General features: G+C 30.2%; 5 protein-coding genes across 9 annotated transcripts; 2 read left to right on the top strand and 3 right to left on the bottom strand.

Annotated features, from left to right (window-relative positions):
* The first annotated feature begins 25 nt into the window (after positions 1-25).
* Positions 26-5,104, top strand: LOC105835406 (annexin B9). 2 transcript variants are annotated; one of them, XM_012678669.2, is made up of 7 exons: positions 26-160; positions 871-953; positions 2,459-2,840; positions 2,917-3,069; positions 3,197-3,370; positions 4,390-4,571; positions 4,674-5,104. In XM_012678669.2, exons 2-7 carry the CDS (start codon positions 924-926, stop codon positions 4,725-4,727), a joined length of 975 nt encoding a protein of 324 aa, XP_012534123.1. In that variant the 5' UTR covers positions 26-160; positions 871-923; the 3' UTR covers positions 4,728-5,104. The 2 variants fall into 2 exon arrangements, with proteins under 2 accessions (XP_012534123.1, XP_012534131.1); XM_012678677.2 differs by having other exon boundaries at positions 31-160; positions 875-953.
* On the bottom strand, positions 5,098-13,318 carry LOC105838508. 2 transcript variants are annotated; one of them, XM_028194548.2, is made up of 10 exons: positions 13,156-13,318; positions 12,819-13,002; positions 11,836-12,238; positions 11,005-11,256; positions 10,520-10,923; positions 10,022-10,436; positions 9,801-9,948; positions 9,328-9,553; positions 7,492-7,700; positions 5,098-5,961 (listed from the first exon to the last, which is right to left on the bottom strand). In XM_028194548.2, exons 2-10 carry the CDS (start codon positions 12,842-12,844, stop codon positions 5,915-5,917), a joined length of 2,130 nt encoding a protein of 709 aa, XP_028050349.1. In that variant the 5' UTR covers positions 12,845-13,002; positions 13,156-13,318; the 3' UTR covers positions 5,098-5,914. The 2 variants fall into 2 exon arrangements, with proteins under 2 accessions (XP_028050349.1, XP_028050350.1); XM_028194549.2 differs by having other exon boundaries at positions 12,819-13,318.
* An 8-nt stretch (positions 13,319-13,326) lies between these two features.
* Positions 13,327-14,801, top strand: LOC105838512 (succinate dehydrogenase [ubiquinone] cytochrome b small subunit, mitochondrial). The gene is made up of 5 exons (XM_012684127.3): positions 13,327-13,430; positions 13,504-13,605; positions 13,947-14,086; positions 14,213-14,400; positions 14,501-14,801. Exons 2-5 carry the CDS (start codon positions 13,551-13,553, stop codon positions 14,700-14,702), a joined length of 585 nt encoding a protein of 194 aa, XP_012539581.1. The 5' UTR covers positions 13,327-13,430; positions 13,504-13,550; the 3' UTR covers positions 14,703-14,801.
* Positions 14,802-15,419: 618 nt separating this feature from the next.
* On the bottom strand, positions 15,420-16,805 carry LOC105838513 (probable pterin-4-alpha-carbinolamine dehydratase). 3 transcript variants are annotated; one of them, XM_012684128.3, is made up of 4 exons: positions 16,593-16,805; positions 16,319-16,461; positions 15,830-15,949; positions 15,420-15,750 (listed from the first exon to the last, which is right to left on the bottom strand). In XM_012684128.3, exons 2-4 carry the CDS (start codon positions 16,430-16,432, stop codon positions 15,565-15,567), a joined length of 420 nt encoding a protein of 139 aa, XP_012539582.1. In that variant the 5' UTR covers positions 16,433-16,461; positions 16,593-16,805; the 3' UTR covers positions 15,420-15,564. The 3 variants fall into 3 exon arrangements, with proteins under 3 accessions (XP_012539582.1, XP_028050354.1, XP_036138368.1); XM_028194553.2 differs by having other exon boundaries at positions 16,319-16,805; XM_036282475.1 differs by lacking the exon at positions 16,319-16,461.
* Positions 16,806-17,024: 219 nt separating this feature from the next.
* LOC105838510 lies at positions 17,025-20,033 on the bottom strand. The gene is made up of 5 exons (XM_012684123.3): positions 19,795-20,033; positions 19,164-19,565; positions 18,837-19,026; positions 18,531-18,746; positions 17,025-17,480 (listed from the first exon to the last, which is right to left on the bottom strand). The coding sequence occupies exons 1-5, from the start codon at positions 19,856-19,858 to the stop codon at positions 17,213-17,215; spliced, it is 1,140 nt and encodes a 379-aa protein (XP_012539577.1). The 5' UTR covers positions 19,859-20,033; the 3' UTR covers positions 17,025-17,212.
* Positions 20,034-20,575: the final 542 nt, after the last annotated feature.

The raw sequence follows: 20,575 nt of genomic DNA, 5'->3' as shown, positions 1-20,575 counted from the left end.
TGGGTGTTGCCCGTCGTAGCGGCGACGACTCAGTACGCTCGCTCGCGCGGTTGGTAGTGTTTGTCGCTCCGCGTCCTTTTCTTTTTCCCACCGACCGGGAGGCAGAGACCGGCTGCGAGGAGTGAAAACGAGAGTGCCTCTCATTCCGCGCTTATTCTCGGTAACGTATCTTTCTCTCTCCCTCTCTCTCTCTCTCTTTCTCTCTCACCGCATCTCTGACATCCTTGTCATTCATCGTCGATGATGGATCACCTGTCACGAGATCTGTCTTTGAAGTGACTCCGGCTCCGATTAATCCGGATCGATTGGACGAAGAAAAAACTGTCTAAAAAAAAACGCTTTCATTAAAGCTTTCAACGTTAATTCCTATCGACGTAGATTAATTTGAGAAAATCTCGGATTAACTTACTCTTTATCCTGCTCCAATTCTAACCAGAAAGAAAATAAGGAGCAAGTTAAAATATCCTGATAGTCTCCTTTCCATGAGTCAAGTAGCGCTAAGTAATTGTGTATGTTTTAACGTAATTATATAAAAAGTGTCCGAGATTTGTAATTATATGAACATTGACGTGTATCTTCATTAAGGATTCGTCAAGCAATGTTAACTGAATTACAATTAAATCAGGGAGTGACTTGATAAATAATTAATAATCGTCAATCGAGTCAATCAGAGCTTAATCGAAGCCGCCTCAACATCCGCGCCTCTGCCACATTTTTTGTCGGTTGAGATTGCATTCGCTATAGATTGAATCTGAATGAATCGCGAATTCGTCAATCATGCCGATTCACGTGAAACGTCAAAAAGCGTCGATCGTGAACATTGATGACGCATTCGCCCGCCGTCTCATTGCTGGCTCTCTGTTTCACCAGGTAGCCTCGCCACAGGAGTTTCTTGCCGACAGGATTAGAAAAAGAAGGTCAAGATGTCGCAGCAACAATATTATCCGTTCAAGGTATGTATGTACGTATGCGCGAGGATAGCAGAGAGATTGCTGAGCGGCAAGATCATCGCCGGTCGTCGACGATAATTAGCGATATCGATCTATTTCTGAGGCCGCGGTCACGTTGATCATCACGTATTTTTAACGTGAGCCTAGTTCCCAAGTCGATTCACGTTCCACCGCGAGCATGACTAATCCGGCGCAAAAGTCAAGTAGAATCTCCCTCGTCATTAAATCGCAAAAATTATGCGAATCTTGTATGAGATGACTGAAACCACAAAAAAAGTATAAATGCCTATCAGTCATCGCGGAAGTTGTTGCATAATTATTTTTTAAGATTCATATTATTGCTATTCTGAAAAAATGTGATAATTAGAATACTGATATGTAATGTAATATGTATTGTTAATTAACAGGATAGTAACTGTAATAGTTAAAGAGTTGGAAATAAAATAATGAAACTGAAAAATGAATAACTTAATTTAAATACTTAAATTAATTTTTTATTTTAACTTGTTATTTTTAAAATATATAAATTTTAACTTATTAATTTTTTTAAGTTTAAAGTTTTACCTAAAAGAAACCCATAAAAGAAAAACATTATAAATTATTCCCATATAAGAAACAATAACTCTTTGTTATTTCATATAAACATAATGTACAAAAAATTTTTTAATTTATTTAATGATCTAAATTATAGTTATTCTTAAAATTACATTTTAATTTTTAATTTTATATAAATGCTTTTTAAAAATAACTTTTAATGTAAGTAAATTGAATTTTAATGCAACTTTTAATTGAATTAATTTTTTGTTTACGTAACTTTTAATATAATTAAATTAATTTTATAAGTCATTAATTTTAATTTAGTTAGCTTATTTTTAAAAAAATTTTAATTTTTCTGCTAATTAATTTTGCCAATTTATATATAAGGGACTTATCTTGCTGAATAAAATCCACTTAATTTGTTTACTTTTCTCAAAACTGTCTTTTATATTTTTTAAAAATTATATTACAAGCGTGCATATATAAATTTTTGTAAATATAAGAATGTGTGCAAGAATGATTTTGACAAAACTAAATATAGATTAATTTAATTGGCGATTAACTTATCAAATGATATTTGTTATTGAGATTAGGTAGACTGCTCAGATTATATAGATAGATAGATTATTTTTTTAGATCTAAAGTTTAGATCTAAAGAATTGATTTAATATCAGCAAAGAAAACTTGTAACAGTTGCAAAAATAAATGTCATTCTTTTGAACATGGTCATTATCAATTTTTTTGTTGTTTAAAAAAGAAGAAAATTGTACGGAAAAAAAGATTAGATTGACACGAATTCTATAGTTACATATTTTGTTTTAAACAATTCTGCCGACTGAATAAATTAGAATTTTATTAGTCATATAATATCAAATAATAAGCCTTAAATATAAGTTTATTTAATTTGTAGTCACTCTATTGAAGACTTTGAAAAATTTGATTGTTATAATATCTAACTTATTGCGTTTCAGTGCACTCCAACTGTGTATCCCGCCGAGCCGTTCGATGCAAACGCGGATGCCACTATTTTGCGTAAGGCAATGAAGGGATTCGGCACGGATGAAAAGGCGATCATCGACGTGCTCACGAAGAGAGGTATTGTACAGAGACTGGAGATCGCGGAGGCGTTCAAGACCATGTATGGGAAGGATCTGATTAGTGACTTGAAAAGTGAGCTGACTGGAAAACTGGAGGATGTCATTGTTGCCCTCATGACCCCGCTGCCGCATTATTACGCCAAGGAACTGCACGACGCGGTGAGCGGTATGGGTACCGATGAGGAAGCAATTGTCGAGATTATGTGTACTCTCAGCAATTACGGCATCCGCACGATCGCGACATTTTATGAAAATTGTAATTTTTATCATTTTTTAATTTATTATATATAGACATTTTCTTGATTAATTAAGAGATAAATTATTCTGGACAGTGTACGGCAGAACGCTCGAGAGTGATCTGAAAGGCGATACATCGGGCCATTTCAAGAGATTGTTGGTATCTCTCGTGCAGGCAAACAGAGATGAAAATCAGGTACTTGATCATGCCCAAGCGGTTGCTGATGCCCAAGCATTGTACGAAGCTGGTATGTACGTGGAAATTTTTTCATAAAGTTTCAAAAACAAAGTTTAATTTAAAAGTCGAAACGTTTTGTCGCTTTAAATGTATTTCGTGTTGCGCGAAATATTTTACATTTCTAATTTTGTTTACAGGTGAGAAACAGTGGGGAACGGACGAATCTCAATTCAATGCGATTTTGGTATCTCGCAGCTATCAGCAGTTGCGACAAACATTTATTGAATATGAAAAGATATCGGGCCATGACATAGAAGTTGCTATAAAGAAGGAATTCTCTGGCAGCGTCGAGAAAGGCTTACTTGGAATAGGTAAAGCTTCCAAAAACAAGATATAAAATATAAACTAATTACATATCTATTCTGTTACAAGTACGCCATATTAACATTTTTATCTACGAATCACTTACAGCTACTAATTTCATATTGTAACTAGCCCTTTCTGTTTTTTTAATAAGTAGACACGCGTGCCAATTAATTGACATGATTGTACGATTTAGACAAAATTGCTCGATATTTATTTCGTTGTGCTTAGGCGAGAATTGTGCGTTTCAGTGTGAAATACGAGCAAGTGGTTGAAATAGCAGTTCAATGCGGAGAAATTATAAGTCCCCGAATGCAACGGAATATCGATAACCCCGATAGTATAATCACGAGTCGAACTTTTCACTGAATACCTGGCAACCCTACATTTACAATTCTGTGAACTTTTATAAAACGATCGAAAATATTTTTGCAGGGCAAAGGCAAGTTACAACAGCGAGATTTCACACGCAATTTTTATTTACCCATTTGTAGAAATATTAATATGATTGTTGCTGTGATTGCCAGATAATTTTTAGAATTATATATTTTCAAACGACATTTTCATAACATAAAGTATAGGCATACCTCCAAATTTTTTTTGTCATCCTCTGTTCTTTACTGATATGTAATAACTTGATTTTCTGAATCTTACTGATCCCAGAATAATAGTACAAGTGACACTTCTTATTTTGATAAAAAAAGACATTTATTTATAAATATGCATGAAGATATATGGTATGGATACCTATGTGGTATTGACTCCTATATATATTATACATATTCCCTGACAATGTTGCATGGCAACTATTACATGTAACATACAAGAACGTTCATTACTACATCCATATACTTTACACACATGTAGTAATTTGCATAAGATTCAGGTCGAGTGCATATGAATGTAGTAAATAATTTTGCAGCATGGAAATAAATGTTCCCATTTTACTCATATTTTTCATTATTTTTTATTACACATTTACGTACAGTCCATATAAGTACAAATTATTTTAATTTTTGATCAACAGTGAAATGCGTGAAATCAAAAGTTGGATTTTTCGCTGAGCGTTTGTACGCCAGTATGCACGGCATAGGTACGAAGGATCGAACATTAATCCGTATCATCGTATCTCGAAGTGAAATTGACTTGGGAGATATTAAAAAGGCATTCGAGGAACGCTATGGAAAGTCATTGGAGAGTTGGATAGCTGTATGTACTTTAAATTATGTTTCTAACAAAATTTGTTCTATTTAAATTATATTTTTCAATTGGTTGCACTAAATTGCTAATGAGTGTATACATATGTTACAGGGAGATACTTCGGGAGATTACAAAAAAGCGCTTCTTTCCCTGGTTTCCACATAATTTTGATGAAGCTGTTAAGAATCCAGATGCACATTTGCCTGTATAATCTGCAAAAGAAAAAAACAACTTTATATAAACGTCTGCATAAATTTCAGCTTAATATTGCTTAATGTACTAATTGAGGAATTAGAAAAAATACCTCTTGCTGCATTTTTAAATGTTACTTTTGTAATACTTTTTTGAAATCTTTACTGTATTACGTAGACCAGTAAAATTTCTCGACGTTCCACGTTTTAATCTCGTTCACATACAAATTATATTTAATTAAATTATATTTTATATATTATTTTTTATTAAAAGGTTTATAAAAAGAATCTCATAGTGTAAAAGTGTAAGAAATGATTGAGAAATTGATGAAAATAAAATTAAGAACATTTTATAGTTTTTTTATTTCTCTTTCATTTATATACATACATATACTCATATATAAAAAATGCTTGTGTACCTGTGCACAGCTCTAAGTATATTTGTATAGATATTCTAACAATTTATAAAATAAAATATTCCAATGTAAAACATTTGTATGCTTGCTCAAACTATAAAACTAAAATAATAAGTTCATTTAATGATTAAATATCTATATTATGAATCAGATTAATGTCAATAAAAGTAAACTTCCATATTTTATTATTTTTCGCACTGTCGTATAGTTATGTATTCAGTAAAAAAATCAAAAAAATAAAATTTGTAATGGCTTATTATACTTATGCTTTTAGAAAAATAAAATGTAGAGTAAGTTCTTCCAGCGAAAAGTTCACAAATATAGACATTATCTGATTCTAACACGTTCATAAAATATTCGATAATATTTTTATATATCTTATATATCAACAAAATTATAGTTCTATTTTGTATTTTGTATTAATTGCATTGCACATTAAATTAACTATTCTTTACTTAATCACTTTCTCTTTTACGTCACTTTCATATTTTATATATGACTGTGGATATATAAAATCGTCATTTTGCATATGCGACATTTTAAATTTATCACAAACATTAATACATAAATAAATGTGATGTAACATGATAAAATTAACTAGAGAACAGCACAAAAAGAGGAAATTAGAAGCAATTAGAAATAGAATAAAGAATACAGAGGTTCCATTGTAAATTAAATAAACACTTATTTGAAGTCTTTCTCTTCAAAGCAAGAACTTTTAGAAAATTATATCGTGTTTTCTTTTCTAGGTTGTATTTTGTAGTCGACCACTTCTTCGGAGAGATTCAGAAACTAAAAACAAAAAGAGAACAATTCATCTTAAATAGCACATATTTTACACATATAAAACTAATAAAAATGGATAATATTGTAGAACTTTTTTATTATCCGCAAGACAATAGATTAATAAAGAAATATAATTTGGATAATTGTTTTGATGGAAAAAAAAACTTTGTTCATATCGCGACTTACTTCATGTATACATTTATTTGGAAGTTGTACAAAATAAGGAATGAAATATATATAACATTAAATATATACGCAATGTGATAATGTGATAATTAGAAGAATTTAAATAAATTTAAGTAAACTGTTAGTTTTTTAAATCTGCCAGTAAAAATCTGACAGCACATTGCCAGAAATTATAGCAGATTGACATTTGTTAAACACTGGTTTCATTTTATTTTTGTTACTATCAATTCTATGCTGTATACTTGTAGTATCTGTTTAACATGTTTCTTTGTCATATTTCTACTAATATCAATCACATTGTACATGACAAACTCTCTGTTAAATTTGTAGTTTTTTCTGAAATTTGTCAGACACTCTACAAAATTTGTTCAAATTGATTTATCTATTGGCGCTAATATATAATACAAATAATAGTTCTCTTCAAACTTTTTGCTTGTCTTTTTTAAGTCCTTAACAAATTCGTACATAAAATTGACTTCATTAATTTTATTTATGTTTATATATATTTCACAATAAGAACATTATTTACATCAATTTTCTAATATTACAAACATTTTGATGATACATCAACACAAAATAAGAATATTGCATGAAATAGGAATGTTTCAAGCAAAAAGAGAAAGAAATTATATTGTATTAATAAGAGAAAGAGAGATTTCAATAATATTAAAAAACTATATATGTATATATATATATATTACAAAAAATTATATAATTTTTAAATATTTTTATATCTCTATTATATTTTTAATGCGTGTATGTGTGTGTTTACACATATAATAACATATCATTTCTTAATATTTTTAAAATCTATTATTAATACAATATATATATATATATATATATAATTTTATATTCAAGAACATCTTAAATACTGTCATTAATCAATTATATATATATATATATATATATATATATATATATATATATAAAATTGATTAATGACAGTATTTAAGATGTTCTTGAATATAAAATTCATTTATGAATACCAATAATAGTAATTGATGCATATATAGTGCGCACACACACGCGCGCACGCACACGCACGCACGCACGCACGCACACACACACACACACACACACACACACACACACACACACACACACACACACACACACACACACACACAAAGGGGGAGTAGTATATAATATCTACATTTTCAATAGAGAGTAAGCATATAATTATTTTGTTAACTATCTCAGTTTAACGTAAATTGAAGTAGTAAAATATTCAGATATATTACTCGGATAATACATTGGTTCTACTATACTTCAATTTAACAACTACGATCTTTTATCAATGTTCCCTTATAATTTATTAAGATATTTCAGCTTAAAAAAATTATTAACCTTGACTTTTAGTGACACTATCATTTTTCTTTCGTCTTCTACCCAAAAATTTATTAGGATGATTATTTGGTCTAAACATTGCAGGCATTCTTTGAAAACACTTAATGGCTGGTGTTGTCATCATAATGTCTATGGGTGGCCATGGTGTTTTGGGTGTTGTTTCAAATGTTGCGGATTGACAAATCGTATGTAAATCGAAGGCATCTTTCCTGAAAGATATTGTCGAATTACTTTTTTTTAAATGAATTCTATGCTTCGACACACACAAATGTATATATACATACACTTATCGGCAAAAAAACGGACCACCTAATTTTTCTCAAATTTTTAAATATCTTTTAATAGCGAGAACTTCGTCAAAAATTATCGTATCAAGATGAACCAAAGCTCAAATTAAAGTTTAAACTTTTCTCTTGAAAACCATATAAACCGTAATTGAGTTACGACAAACGTTTTACAAAACGGCGGACATTGAAGATAGTGCTTAAAAAATGAGAAAAAATTTTTTTTATCGTTGCATAGTTCAAAGAAGTCAACGCCTTGGTCTAAAAATGTAAGAAAATATATCAAAAACGATAACTTTTTCATTTAAAATCAGCAATTCATAAAAAAATAGTCATGGAAAAACATTTTCAAAAAGGAAATTGAAATAAAAACTTCAAAGTTTAAAAATTTATTTCTTTTAAAAGTAAACGATCGGATTTAAATATCGTGAGTGTGTGCATGTGTGCATCCTGTTCTTGGCATTACGCAGGATCAACGACGTTTAAAAATGTGCCTCCTCTTGCATCTAACAATTTTTGTATTGGTTGAGGCATACTGTTAATTAAATTTTTTATTTCTTCTTGTCTTAAATTGTCCCATTCTTCTTGCAAGGCGTTGCGCAGAGCTGCTAATGTTTGAGTATTATATTTTCTAACTCTTCATTTTAGGATATCCCATAAATGCTCTATACTTTATAGGATTCATATCCGGACTCGTAGCAGGCCACATTATGAAAAAATTATCGTTTTTGTAACATTTTCTTCAAAACGATGTAACTCTGTTTAAAAAAAATCGTAGAAAAATATTCCAAAGATGGATTTGTTAGGAAATAAATGAATTTAAAAACTCATACACTTTTAAATCAGGGAGTTGACTTCTTTAAGCTATGCAACGATTAAAAAAAATTTTTTCGCCCATTTTTTGAGCACTATCTTCAACGTCCGCCATTTTGTATAATGTTTGTCGTAACTCAATTACGATTTATATGGTTTTCAAGAGGAAAGTTTAAGCTTTAATTTGGTTCATTTCGATAATTTTTGGCGGAGTTGTCGTTATTGAAAGATATTTAAAAATTTAAGAAAAATTAGGTGGCCCGTTTTTTTGCTGGTGAGTACACACACACACACACACACACACACACACACACACACACACACACACACACACACACACACAAAATTAAAAAAAATTCTTACAAACAAGTTTCTTCTAAAAAATATGAATCATGCAAATCATTTTTTATCAATTACATTGTGGACAATTTTGTTCCAGCAAAAGAAGACTCAATACAATAAATATAAATAAGTAATAAGTATAAAATTTTCGTAAAAACTTAAGAAGCAAGTTTTTTTACTTATCACTTTCAGATAAATCTTCAAATTATTAATCAAAACCTATAATTTTGTTTTTATACTCATGATATATCCAGAGAAAAATGATCATTATTACATTTTTACAATAAACGGTTTGAAAATAAGAAATTTTGTTTTTTGAAAATTTAACTTTTTGATTTTTGTACAAAACCCTTCAATTTTTTAAAATAGATTAATAAGTTAAATTTATTACATTTACCTATAATCGGCTTGTTTGTAAACATAAGCAAATGGTCCACTCTGTGGGATATGTTGCATAATGTATTGGCCAGGAGTCAAAGATGATAATCCTTCAATTATATTATGTAAAATACTGAGAGAATCCTCTACTTTAACATTATAGAGTCGTTTTATTTCAACACCAAGTGACATTAATGTATGTTTTTCTATTTGTATTACTTCTGAAGTATCAGCTGCTATCCTAACTATAATGATACAAAATATTTATAAAATATAATTGTTAAAGAGACTCTATATAAAAACGACTGATCGCGACAAGTCGCAAATTCGATTCTAATTCTCATATCCTATATGATTTATAACAAACTAATTAAAGAATTAAACGTTTTAAATAAAAAAATGTAAGATCTTTTGCAGTATGAAATTGTAATTCTAGAATAATAAATTAATATACACATACATGTAATAAAATCATTATTGTAATTATAATACCTCTAGCTAACGATGTTTTCGGGTTAAATTTTAATGATGCCCATTGATGCAAACCTTCTTCCAATGTTGTAGCTTCAGCTCCAAAGGATAACTGATGTTCCATCTTTGGCGCTAATATTAAAGACTGTAAGTGACCGTTTGACAGCATCTTGTAAACAAATTTCAAATTTTACAATTTAATGTCAATAATTACTAAGAACATTAATGAGAAATATTCTTACCTCTTTGCCATCTATCTTTGTACGAACCAACATTTTATATTCCTTTATTTCTGTTTTTATCCGTTCATAATCCAGAGATGCTACAGGTCCTATTTTGAAAAAGTTATAAAACACATTTTTTTGCGTATCTATTTCAGAATCAGTTTTGCTACTTGCTAAATCATCCGATTTCCCCGGTTCATCTGTCTTAAGATTATATGATACATTTTGTTGCTCATCTATTTTAGAATCAACTTTGTCACTTGCTGGATCACTCGATTTTTCTGATTTATCTTCATCGGATAAATACAAATCATCATGTAAGGAATACAAATCTTCTTCATAAATTTTAAGATGATCATTAGCTAAATCACTTTCCGTATCTGAATAATTTCCAGCCTTCTCTTCGAGTTTGTCTTCTTTCATATGTTTTGCTCTAAAATATTTGTCATAATACATAACAATACATAATAAATTTTATTTTAATACAATATATTATGTTTTATGATTTATACTCACTTATTTTTAACATCAGTAAAATAGTCTCTAAGGATGTATTTGTAAACCCAGGTATTTTTTTGTGGTACAGTAGCTATAGTAGGTGGTAACCTCTTATCAACGTAAACAGTATTTTTTCCATGATGCGATTTCACGACTACTGGTATGAGCCATGAGGTTGAATGATTCGGATCTACGTTGCTCATTAGACACTTGAGGCCGCTAGACGAGATAACAAAATCTGCTCCAGTTTCTATTGCGAGACTCTCGCAGCATGTATCCTCGCTCACAGGTAATTCGAAATGTTTTGTTACTTTGTTGGATGCGTTGCACGGGGGGTATTTTTCAAGCAATTTTTCAGGCTCCATATTCAACATATATGGACGGTCAAGCAACGGCAATGTCAATTCTGAAATTGCTGTGCTCTGAAAATAATAAAACAAATATATGTATGCACATTCGAATTAAATATTATGTCGAATAAATCGATTTTCGTAATGACTTGCCTGTCGTAAACAAGATATAGCTGTTACTTTAATTTCTTTATTTTGGAAATTAATTTTCTGTACAGAAAGTGGTATATTTTTCAATTCAACATAATATCTCGGTAATTTTGTTTGAAATCTCCTCATCTTTGCTTTCCATTTCTTTGCTATAAATTTCATACATTTGATTGACCATTTAAAAGTATCATCCCATTTGTGCATTGCAAATTCTAGAAATTCTTTCTGTTCTTTAGATATTATTTCTTGCATGTCCTGGAAGAAGTTTTATTAAAAGAAAAAAATCAGTTTCTTTACACTTTCATATATAAACAATTTAATAAATTTTGCATTAATATTGATCTCAATTATTATGCATTGATATTGATCTCAATTTCAATATACAATTCATAAGTTTAATAAATTATTTATAAATAAAAGTAAATTTAATTATTTTTCATTTTTCTCTCGTCTTAAAATTGGCCTAAAGAGAGAAATAAAGAACACTGAAATAAATATTGAAGACTAAAAATTCTAATAACCATACATGAAAACAAAGCTCTAAAGTGTTAGTACAGTAATTAATACGCAAATTAAATAATCATTACATGCTTTTTTTAAACACCTAATGTTAATTTTACTTAATTAATGTTACATGATATAATTACATCTGTAATTTACTCATACATCGAAACATGTTTGAAATATCTAATAGTTTTATTTAATTTGTGCACTGATTACTATCCTCTCTCTCTCTCTCTCAAAACTCTCTTTTTAACATATTTTAGAATAATTGGGTGTCCTTATTAGTTTTTCTGTTATTAACAAAAATTTAAAATACTCGTGTATATTTACTAAGTATTGGTGGTATTCTCTACTCTCTTTCAATCCATTTGTGGTTGAGGTGCTTTCTTTATTAGATAATCTCAATATAACACGAAGGCAACAGGCTTGCTCAGCCTTATTCAAATAAGACTGTCTAGGAAAACGAAACGATGTCCTTATGCCAGGCACATAAGGGCGCTCATCTCCATTCTTTGCTTTTTGCAGCTTTTTGTCCTCGAAATCGGGAATGTTTTCATCGTCCTCGCGGAGGTATTTTTTAATCTGTTCTATATCGACATCGTCGTAATCATTTTCAATATCTTCAAATGGATCTTTATAGTTATCATGCATAATTTGGTACATCACGCTCTCACGTTCCATTCTCTCGTCTCTGATAAACACCTCGTCTATTATATCCTCCAACGCAGGGTTCCTACAACGATGTGACAATATTACAATAAGTAGTGATATACATGAAGATTTATATTAAACACAAATTAAATTAAAAAATTTTAATATATATAAATTTAATATAAATTTTTATATAAATTATAAAATGTAATATCTATTGCATCAAATAATGGATCAAAAATAGATGTGTTTGATATATGTGTTACATCACAATTATTTAATAATCATGAAAAAAAATGGTGCTCAAGTCATACAAGTGCAATAATAATTCTATTTTTGATTCAGATATATTCAGATATTTGAAATCATCTTATAAAATCATTGCATATACTAATCGAGGTTTTGGAATCTCTCCATGTTCAAATAATACCATTCCTACATTTATATTTAATATACAAATCAAATAAATATTAAATATAAATATAAATAAAGAATATAAACATATAATCTTTTTATAAGCGAATAAACTGCGAGATCTGTATCAGGTAAGGCACGTGTCAAAGCACGTGTTTAACTCACGTATCACATCGTTACAACATACAATTATTAATTATTTAAAAAATTGCTCAAACAAGTCGTACGATAAATTGTAGCACACGTACCAGTCGATGTTTCGGAACCTCTCCATTTTCAAGCGATATTGTTCCAACGGAACTGCTTCAAAAACACAATCTTTACTCGTCGCAAGATCGATCTATAAAAGGTGCGTTGGGCAAAGCAAATCTGAGGCGTCTGGAATGGTCTGGAAGCTCTGTTGACACATTCTGTCTTTGTTATTTACTGAAACTGAACAAAGATAGAATGACGTAAGAGCAGCTAAGAGAGCACTCCGATGACATCTCAGATTTGTTTTGCCGAATGTAATAAAAGAATGAGTCGCGTTGATCCGAAACATTTTATATTTAATTTAGACCAATTTAGACTACATAATTTTTTTACATTTCTCATGCTTCTCCCTTGCTGCTTCCTTTTCGTCCTACACACCAACACACTGCAGCTAAAAACAACAGGCCATTTGTCTTTTAAATTTTTGATCTCTCTTCTCTTTCTTCGAACGTCAAAAAGGTGTATTCATTTCACTTTAGGTGCAGAACGTGCATAAAAGTGTAAGAAGGTGCACGAATCTGCAAGTAGTCAAAACTCGTCTGTCTGCTGGATAAATAATAATATATTTTTCTCTGAAAAATCTCTTATATATTTCGTTGGATAACCAAGTCGTGTTTTGTTGTTTTTATTAAACATTTATCGTTTAAAGTTACCAATAGTTATCTCTTGTCTTCCCTCAAGGTCGGTGAAGTTACGTCAAGCATAACTGAAACGATCGCTTCGTCAAAATGAATTTCGGAAGAGTGGCTAACGTTAACGTTTTTCGCAAAATTCGACAGCTCGGTAAGTTTTTCGCGTAAGTTCCTGACAGTTTCGAATGTACACTTGCTTTGTTTCGAAAGTTGAATGAAGTTTCTCCGCACATAACCTCAAAATGAATGTTTACATAATGACAATTTTCCATCAGACAAATATGCGGTAAATTTCAGTTGAACTTTTTTAAGTGTAATACAGTCTCATATATTATTTGTTATTAATTTTATTATTGTATTTCCTTTTAATTATTTTTATTCTATTTTTCTTATTACTTATTTTATATATATTTCATATTAATGTATTTTTATATTGTTGTTTTATTTAATTGTTGAGTAGAAAAATTATGATAATCAACAATTTTGTTACAGAGACACTGGTCAACCCCAGTTTACTTGCACGAAGTTCTAATCCAACACATTTTCCTAAGTCCACATCGAGTTTCACAAATCTCAGTCGTTCTGTGATTCCTAATGCAACTAATTATCCAAAATGCAGTGTTTTGTCCAAGGTTGACAGTTTCAGAATTCTTATTTCAATTTTATTTCTATCATTTATTTACATTGTCTAAGACAATTAGGATTAAGTTTGTATGTGTTTATAAAATGTACTTAATTTTACCTCATCTCTCACATAGTTGCCCTCACTATCGACGGTCAGCATGATCCAAACTCGCGCAGCAAGCAGTCATGATCATGTGCAATTGTGGGTGATGGAGAAAATACTGTCTGCATCCCTTCTGGCACTAATACCCACTGCCATGCTTTTAGAAAATAAATTTCTTGATACACTTCTGGCAGCTGCCGTTGTTATGCACACACATTGGTAATAATGATATTCTTTGATAGTTTAATATTTTTTAAAAATAAATTTTTTAAATTTTCAAGTTGTGTGGAAAATACTTTTGAATAATTGTATTTCACAGGGGACTGGAAGCTATCGCCATTGATTATGCACGGCCCAGTGTGGTGGGTAAACTAGGTAGCAACTTGGCGCACATCTTAGTTATCTTACTCTCTGCTAGTACTCTTGCTGGTCTGCTTGTGCTGATCTATAATGGCCCTGGTCTCACAAAAGTTATTAAGAATGGCTGGGCAATAGGTAAAGATAAACAAAAGACTAGTTAAATAGTTATTACTATGGCAGAAATAATTATTACATATATGAAGAGCTTTTTAAGATGGTAACTTATAAATTATTCCGGAATAAATTATTCGCTTATTCAACGACTGGTTTCTTTGCTTCCTTCTTTACACTGATTTTTTATGTGTGAAACTGGCAAGTTGAATGTCTAGTAAGTATCTTGTCTCGAATGGGAATGGCAAAATGTCACAGTTTTAGGATAAAGTTCATACTATTGGTAAGAAATCAGTATTTCCAGAAAAAAGAAAAATTGTTTCTTTAAAAAAAAACAAGGAGAAAAATGTCAATTGAGTGTTTTTCAATTTAAATTTTATCCAAAATAAAATTCATAAATGTGCGCGCACGTGGGAAAGGGGGGGGGGATTAACGTAGCAAATTTTACTAACTCGTCATAAAAATTAATATTAATATAAAATTTTGTAACATTAGTTTTTAAAAAATGTATTTTACATATTAATTTAAATTTTTTAAAACTATTATTAGATTTTGTTACTATTGTTTTTCTTTGAATCATAGTGATTTACTAAAGCAAATAATCTGTATCTTTTTGCATAAACTTGTATAAATATCCCATTTTATATTAGTTATTTTTATAGTTTTTATAAGCCAAAACTGGAATGTATCTTTCACTTTTTTCCTTCTTATTAGACTTTTTTAGCTAGTTCTGTTTATAAGGGATTATAATTTATAATATTTATACATGCGAGCTAAAAACAGAAAAATATAATTGATACCATCAACATTTATGCTACAAATCAATGATAATAAACAATATTCTTTTTCATTATTGTCATCACATATAGTAAATGTACAGCAGACAAAGGAAACTCCGACGAATTAACAGTCTTATTTGCCAATAATAGGGGCAGCAACTTTGTCTATGAACGTCGCCAGTTTCACATCCCTCTGCGACAATCCATTCACGTCGTGAGATGACAAAGTGATGTTCACTTTATTGTAAACGTTGAACCACTCAGGATGGTGGTCCATTTTTTCGGCTTGCAAGGCCACTCTTGTCATGAATCCGAAAGCCTAGAAATGAAGACACATCATTCAATAATTAGGCAACAAATATATACAGTCATAAACAGCAATCAAATGTGCAACATACCTCGTTGAAGTTTTTGAACACAAACTCCTTGTAGATTGCATCTCTGTTTTCTTGGACAGTCCATCCCGTTGACAGCAATGGATTCAAGTTTTGCTCCCGTTCTTCTGCAGTCAGCTTACTCTGCGAAGGATCAACAGATTTCCATAAATTATCGTAATCTATTTTTTATACAACTATAATTGAACATAACTGAAACATAATTGCATTAATATCTCTTTATTCATTATTTGTGATATATGACAATGCCTTTTATACAATCTTTATCAATATCTTTTATGCAATCTATCAATATTTTTTTATTAATGTCGCGCAGAAGATGCAAAGTATGACAGGACTTGTGTAACAAGTGGGTGGCCATCACCGTATCCCTTTCACCGCGAAGGACTCACCCGACCAGTGGATTCGAGCGTCTCAATTACTCCGAACAAAATACATTTTGATTCAAACCATCTAGGAATTCAAGACAACTTCGACGTTGAGCTCACTTACCATCTTGGCTTTTTTCGTGATAACGGCGGATAAATCTCTGCGGTCCAGAACGCGCGATATGCACTTTCGAACACGATCCCCTCCACTCGCCCGCCTGGTCAATACCGCTATCATGTTATGTTATGTCGAAGAGAGTTTGTTCTCTGTGTACAATTTTGAAACACTGAATTCTCACGGTATCACGATGTCGTAAGCGTGTAGCGGACGTGATAAACGGTTTATTTTTCCCCGGAGCGAATCAGAAAGACGAACTAGCTCTGAATGATTCTCTAACCTCTTGTCTCGTTGGATCCTGCCGCATCGAATTTGCATCAAGATCACGTCAAATGTTTATACGTACTTGAAGGAATAAATGCTTAAACGGATAATTCTAAGAAGAAATAATTTTGAATACTTTTCTCCAAATCTGAGATACTTTTCGATATAAAATATCTTGTTTACTTGGGCTGCGTTCCGTTTCAACGCATGATGCGCATAATGCATTGTTCATCCTTGTTTAACGTTTGACAAACAACAAGGATGAACGATGCATCATGCGTATTACGCGTGAAACGGAACGCACCCTTGATTTTATTTGACTAAAATGCATATATTATATGTATATAATTTTTCATCATTAATATCGTTAATAACGTTTTTTCAAAATGTGCGAGATACAATATCTAAATATCTTCATTAATCCTTTTAAAATATTGCAAAGAATTCAATTGGTATAAGAAAATGTGGAGACATGTATTTTGTATATTTACATCTTATAAAATATGAAGTGTCAATATCATATATCTATATATAATAAAATGTTATAATTTTTTTTTCAAAAGCATATTTGAGAAGAGTGTCAGAAAAATAAATCTATACTGTCAAACAATTAAAATAATTTATAGTTTAACAAAGTTATTGATTGGATTTTGCTGATTTTTTTCTTCCTTTCTTGATGAGAGACACTGGCGGTGGTAACGGAACTTTTAGCATGATGACCTTCTTATCTTCTTTGGTGGATACTGCCCCAATGATTTTCGCAAGATCCATCAGTTTCTTTAAACTCGTTCGCGTTTCAAGCATAACTCGGAATGACTCCAGATCCAGTGTGAAATTTAATATTGTCAATGCGAGAATCAAGCTGTGCATGAGGCCTTTGTCCTTCATAGCATTCGGTCTCATCCTATAAAAAAAGATCTCCTTAAACAACGATGATATGAGACATGATTATGTGAATATAGGATTGCGTAGTAACTAGCTAAAAGGTTAATAACTTTTATAGGCACTCTTAACTTTATATATTTAAAAACATTTATCGGTTGAAGAATTAACTTACTTATTATTTTTTAAGTTTGTTGATTTCAAATGAGTTAATTTTTAACTTATTTAGTTATTTTTAAAACAAACATTAGCTTATTAACTTTTTTCTAAGTATCTTTATCTATATAAAAGAAAGATACAATATTTTTTTATATTTCATATAAATGTAATTTACAAATAAAGTATTAAGTTTATTTGATCCATTGCAATTGTTTCATTATTTAGAGTAATTTAACTTTCAAAAAATTACAATATTAATATAAATACTTTTCAAAACAAATTTTTAATTTAATATTAAAATTTGTGCATAGAAACTTGTTGGACATAGAATATCCTTTTAAATTTTTATTAATGTAACTAAATTAATTTTATAAGCCATTAATTTTAATTCAATTTAGTTTAAAAAATATATTAATTTATTCAGCTCTGCAAATTAAATTAAAAAGGTCAGAGCAGAATCTTGATGCTTAATATTCTTTATGTAAATTTATATACATTATTTAGATTTTCAAACATCAAGCTGAAATATATATTGTTTTTAAATACTTTTAAAATTAATTTAAAAAACGAATCTTATTTGCTATCTTTATTTTATATTATTTTCATATATCGGTCGACATTTGGCGTTTTCGACCGGTGCTAGGTTAACCCGTTTCAGATTCTTTTCCTCTAGAACTGGCCACTCATAGTTATTCCCTTCTTTAGAAGAATGGCTGTGATTGAAGAGAAGATAGCCTTACGACATCATTAATCGCTCTCGGAGCGATTAACTCAGACCAGTCGAAAACGCTAATTGACTCTTCTATTAAGTATATAAATTTACATTAAAAATATTAAGATTTAATTCTCAAGTAGCATCTCTTTGAAGTTTTATTCGCACGATTGATATTTCATTCAGCTGATGTACACTTACCGTCCGTTCGCGCTGGACACGCTGTACATGTCGATAATATGCTGATTTACTTCGTCAGAAACCGAGCATACAACAACGTCGCGTTTCTTTGCAAATTTCAATGGCATGGCGAACCACGTATTGATCATATCAATATAGAGTAAAAGAGCGACCTTGTTTACATTGTCTGGATCTGATTGTATCGTTCTCAAAGTGCGGTTGAAAAATTTATTTTTCCTATGTAACCAAAAAACACAATACATGTAATAAGTGTTATATAATTAAAAAAAAACATAGATATAAACATTGATAAAGAACGTAAAATACCCTTCCACATTTCCATTAAGGACTTCCATTGCATGTTCGTATAAAGTTTCCAATTTACTTTTAGGAATAATATCATATATATTATACACATCTTTGACATTACTTGCATTCCTGTTACATGCAGGTAATATTGTATTTGAATCCTCAATTTGTAATTGAGCTGACAAATCTATTTTGTCGATTTCAACATCTAGATATAAAAGATAATTTAGTGAGTTTCTATACATAATAATAAATACAATTGTTGCTTTAATATTTAAGTCATACTTAATTGGTTACTATCAATGAAGATCTAATTATACACTAATATCAAGAAACTGTACTTACTTGATACTGTTTTCTCAAGTTGTTCATTAATATCAATATTTACTCTTTTCAGTCTCTCAAATTGCTCAGTTCTACGTTTAACTTTCTTGGATCCAAATTGCATGTTCAGTGTAGTAATCTTCTCTTCCAAGTCACTTTTTTCGTTCTCAATGTCAGGTTTTTCAAGTACTGGTGTTACTTGCCATCGCTCAGCTTCAAACAGTCGTACCTTGCCGGTCCTTTTATTGTGAAGTACCAACATCGTTCGTGTCGATTCCTTCTTACAATCGGGTCTGTAACCTTTATAAACGATTTGGCCATTTGACAAGGCCAGTACAGTTTTGTTGTCCTTTTGATCGCGGAACAAACCACATGACATCTCCTTGACTTCCTCATCCTTAAGTTCACCATTTTGAAAGTTCACTATACAAGTTAGGAGTAAGATTTATTTAACATGCTTAAATTAACAAGAACAATTACATATAATAAACAATTAGAACAATGTAATAACTAAACTTGTGAAAAATATGTATTAAACATGTTAATATATTTTTTAAATAAATAAATGTAAGATATTGTGTGTTTAAACATGTGTATATTAGAATGTAGTTAAAGTATAGTAACGATGTGAGAGATTCAGAATTTATCTTACCAATAATTGGCTGAATTTTGTTTGACTGCGTAGTAACGTCTTCAATAATCGCTTTGAATTTCATTTTTTATTCATTCATTCATTAACTGTATCGGAATTATCTCAGTAACTATATTATTAATATTAGTATACCTCGTTTTAACATATTAATCTATCTCTTAAAAATTTTTATGTTGCGTTTCGCGCGACATGTACAGGTTAGGATCGGAATGTGGAAAATAAATAAGCGCTGCTTACATCGCGCGTGGTGTGCAATTTTCCAATTGGTTGTGCGTTCAGAAGTAACACAGTAACCAATCAATGGCTACATTTAGCAGAAAAAATAGCTAAGATTCTATAATTGGTTTATACATTTAGATCTAACAAGAACCAAGGGCACAAGAACCAATTATATTGAAGAATTTTACGTAATCCCAAAATTTTCTGTGCTGAATTTTCCGCCGTACGAAAAGTTAATTTGATCAAACTTCAGTGTAAAATTTGTTAATCTTCATTATTTTTAACACAAACTATTAACTTTTATTAACTTCTTCCTAAATTAAATGTATTTATTTATAAAAAAAAAAGGTAGCAATATAAAAAAATTTTTGATCTATATAAACTTAATTTAGAAATATTAAATTTAATAAAATAAAATTGTTTTTAAAATAATTTCTAATGTTTGAAAATATTACATTTTAATTTAATATTCTTCAAAAATTTAATTTTTACAATTTTTAACCAAATTTTCTTTGTTTATACAACTTGTAACGTAATCTTTATAAGTCAGTAATTTTTATTT

The sequence above is a fragment of the Monomorium pharaonis genome, chromosome 2, assembly GCF_013373865.1.
Source record: "Monomorium pharaonis isolate MP-MQ-018 chromosome 2, ASM1337386v2, whole genome shotgun sequence".
NCBI classification, from domain to species: Eukaryota; Metazoa; Arthropoda; class Insecta; order Hymenoptera; family Formicidae; genus Monomorium; species Monomorium pharaonis.
The sequence above is the reverse complement of the archived record's forward strand: the minus strand, read 5'-3'. Positions and strand labels throughout refer to the sequence as shown.

Coding starts and splice junctions, on each gene's coding strand:
- LOC105838513 (XM_028194553.2), bottom strand. CDS start 16,432: ATGATAGCGGTATTGACCAGGCGGGCGAGTGGAGGGGATCGTGTTCGA. Junction 15,950..16,318: donor TCACGAAAAAAGCCAAGATG/GTAAGTGAGCTC, acceptor GATCCTTCGCAG/AGTAAGCTGACTGCAGAAGA. Junction 15,751..15,829: donor TGTTCAAAAACTTCAACGAG/GTATGTTGCACA, acceptor CTTCATTTCTAG/GCTTTCGGATTCATGACAAG.
- LOC105838510 (XM_012684123.3), bottom strand. CDS start 19,858: ATGAAATTCAAAGCGATTATTGAAGACGTTACTACGCAGTCAAACAAA. Junction 19,566..19,794: donor CAAAATTCAGCCAATTATTG/GTAAGATAAATT, acceptor TAACTTGTATAG/TGAACTTTCAAAATGGTGAA. Junction 17,481..18,530: donor GTGTCCAGCGCGAACGGACG/GTAAGTGTACAT, acceptor CTTTTTTTATAG/GATGAGACCGAATGCTATGA.
- LOC105838508 (XM_028194549.2), bottom strand. CDS start 12,844: ATGGAGAGGTTCCGAAACATCGACTG. Junction 12,239..12,818: donor AGGTTCCGAAACATCGACTG/GTACGTGTGCTA, acceptor ACATCGTTGTAG/GAACCCTGCGTTGGAGGATA. Junction 7,701..9,327: donor TACAAACAAGCCGATTATAG/GTAAATGTAATA, acceptor AATATCTTTCAG/GAAAGATGCCTTCGATTTAC.
- LOC105835406 (XM_012678669.2), top strand. CDS start 924: ATGTCGCAGCAACAATATTATCCGTTCAAG. Junction 954..2,458: donor AACAATATTATCCGTTCAAG/GTATGTATGTAC, acceptor ATTGCGTTTCAG/TGCACTCCAACTGTGTATCC. Junction 4,572..4,673: donor CATTGGAGAGTTGGATAGCT/GTATGTACTTTA, acceptor CATATGTTACAG/GGAGATACTTCGGGAGATTA.
- LOC105838512 (XM_012684127.3), top strand. CDS start 13,551: ATGAATTTCGGAAGAGTGGCTAACGTTAACGTTTTTCGCAAAATTCGA. Junction 13,606..13,946: donor TCGCAAAATTCGACAGCTCG/GTAAGTTTTTCG, acceptor ATTTTGTTACAG/AGACACTGGTCAACCCCAGT. Junction 14,401..14,500: donor GTTGTTATGCACACACATTG/GTAATAATGATA, acceptor TGTATTTCACAG/GGGACTGGAAGCTATCGCCA.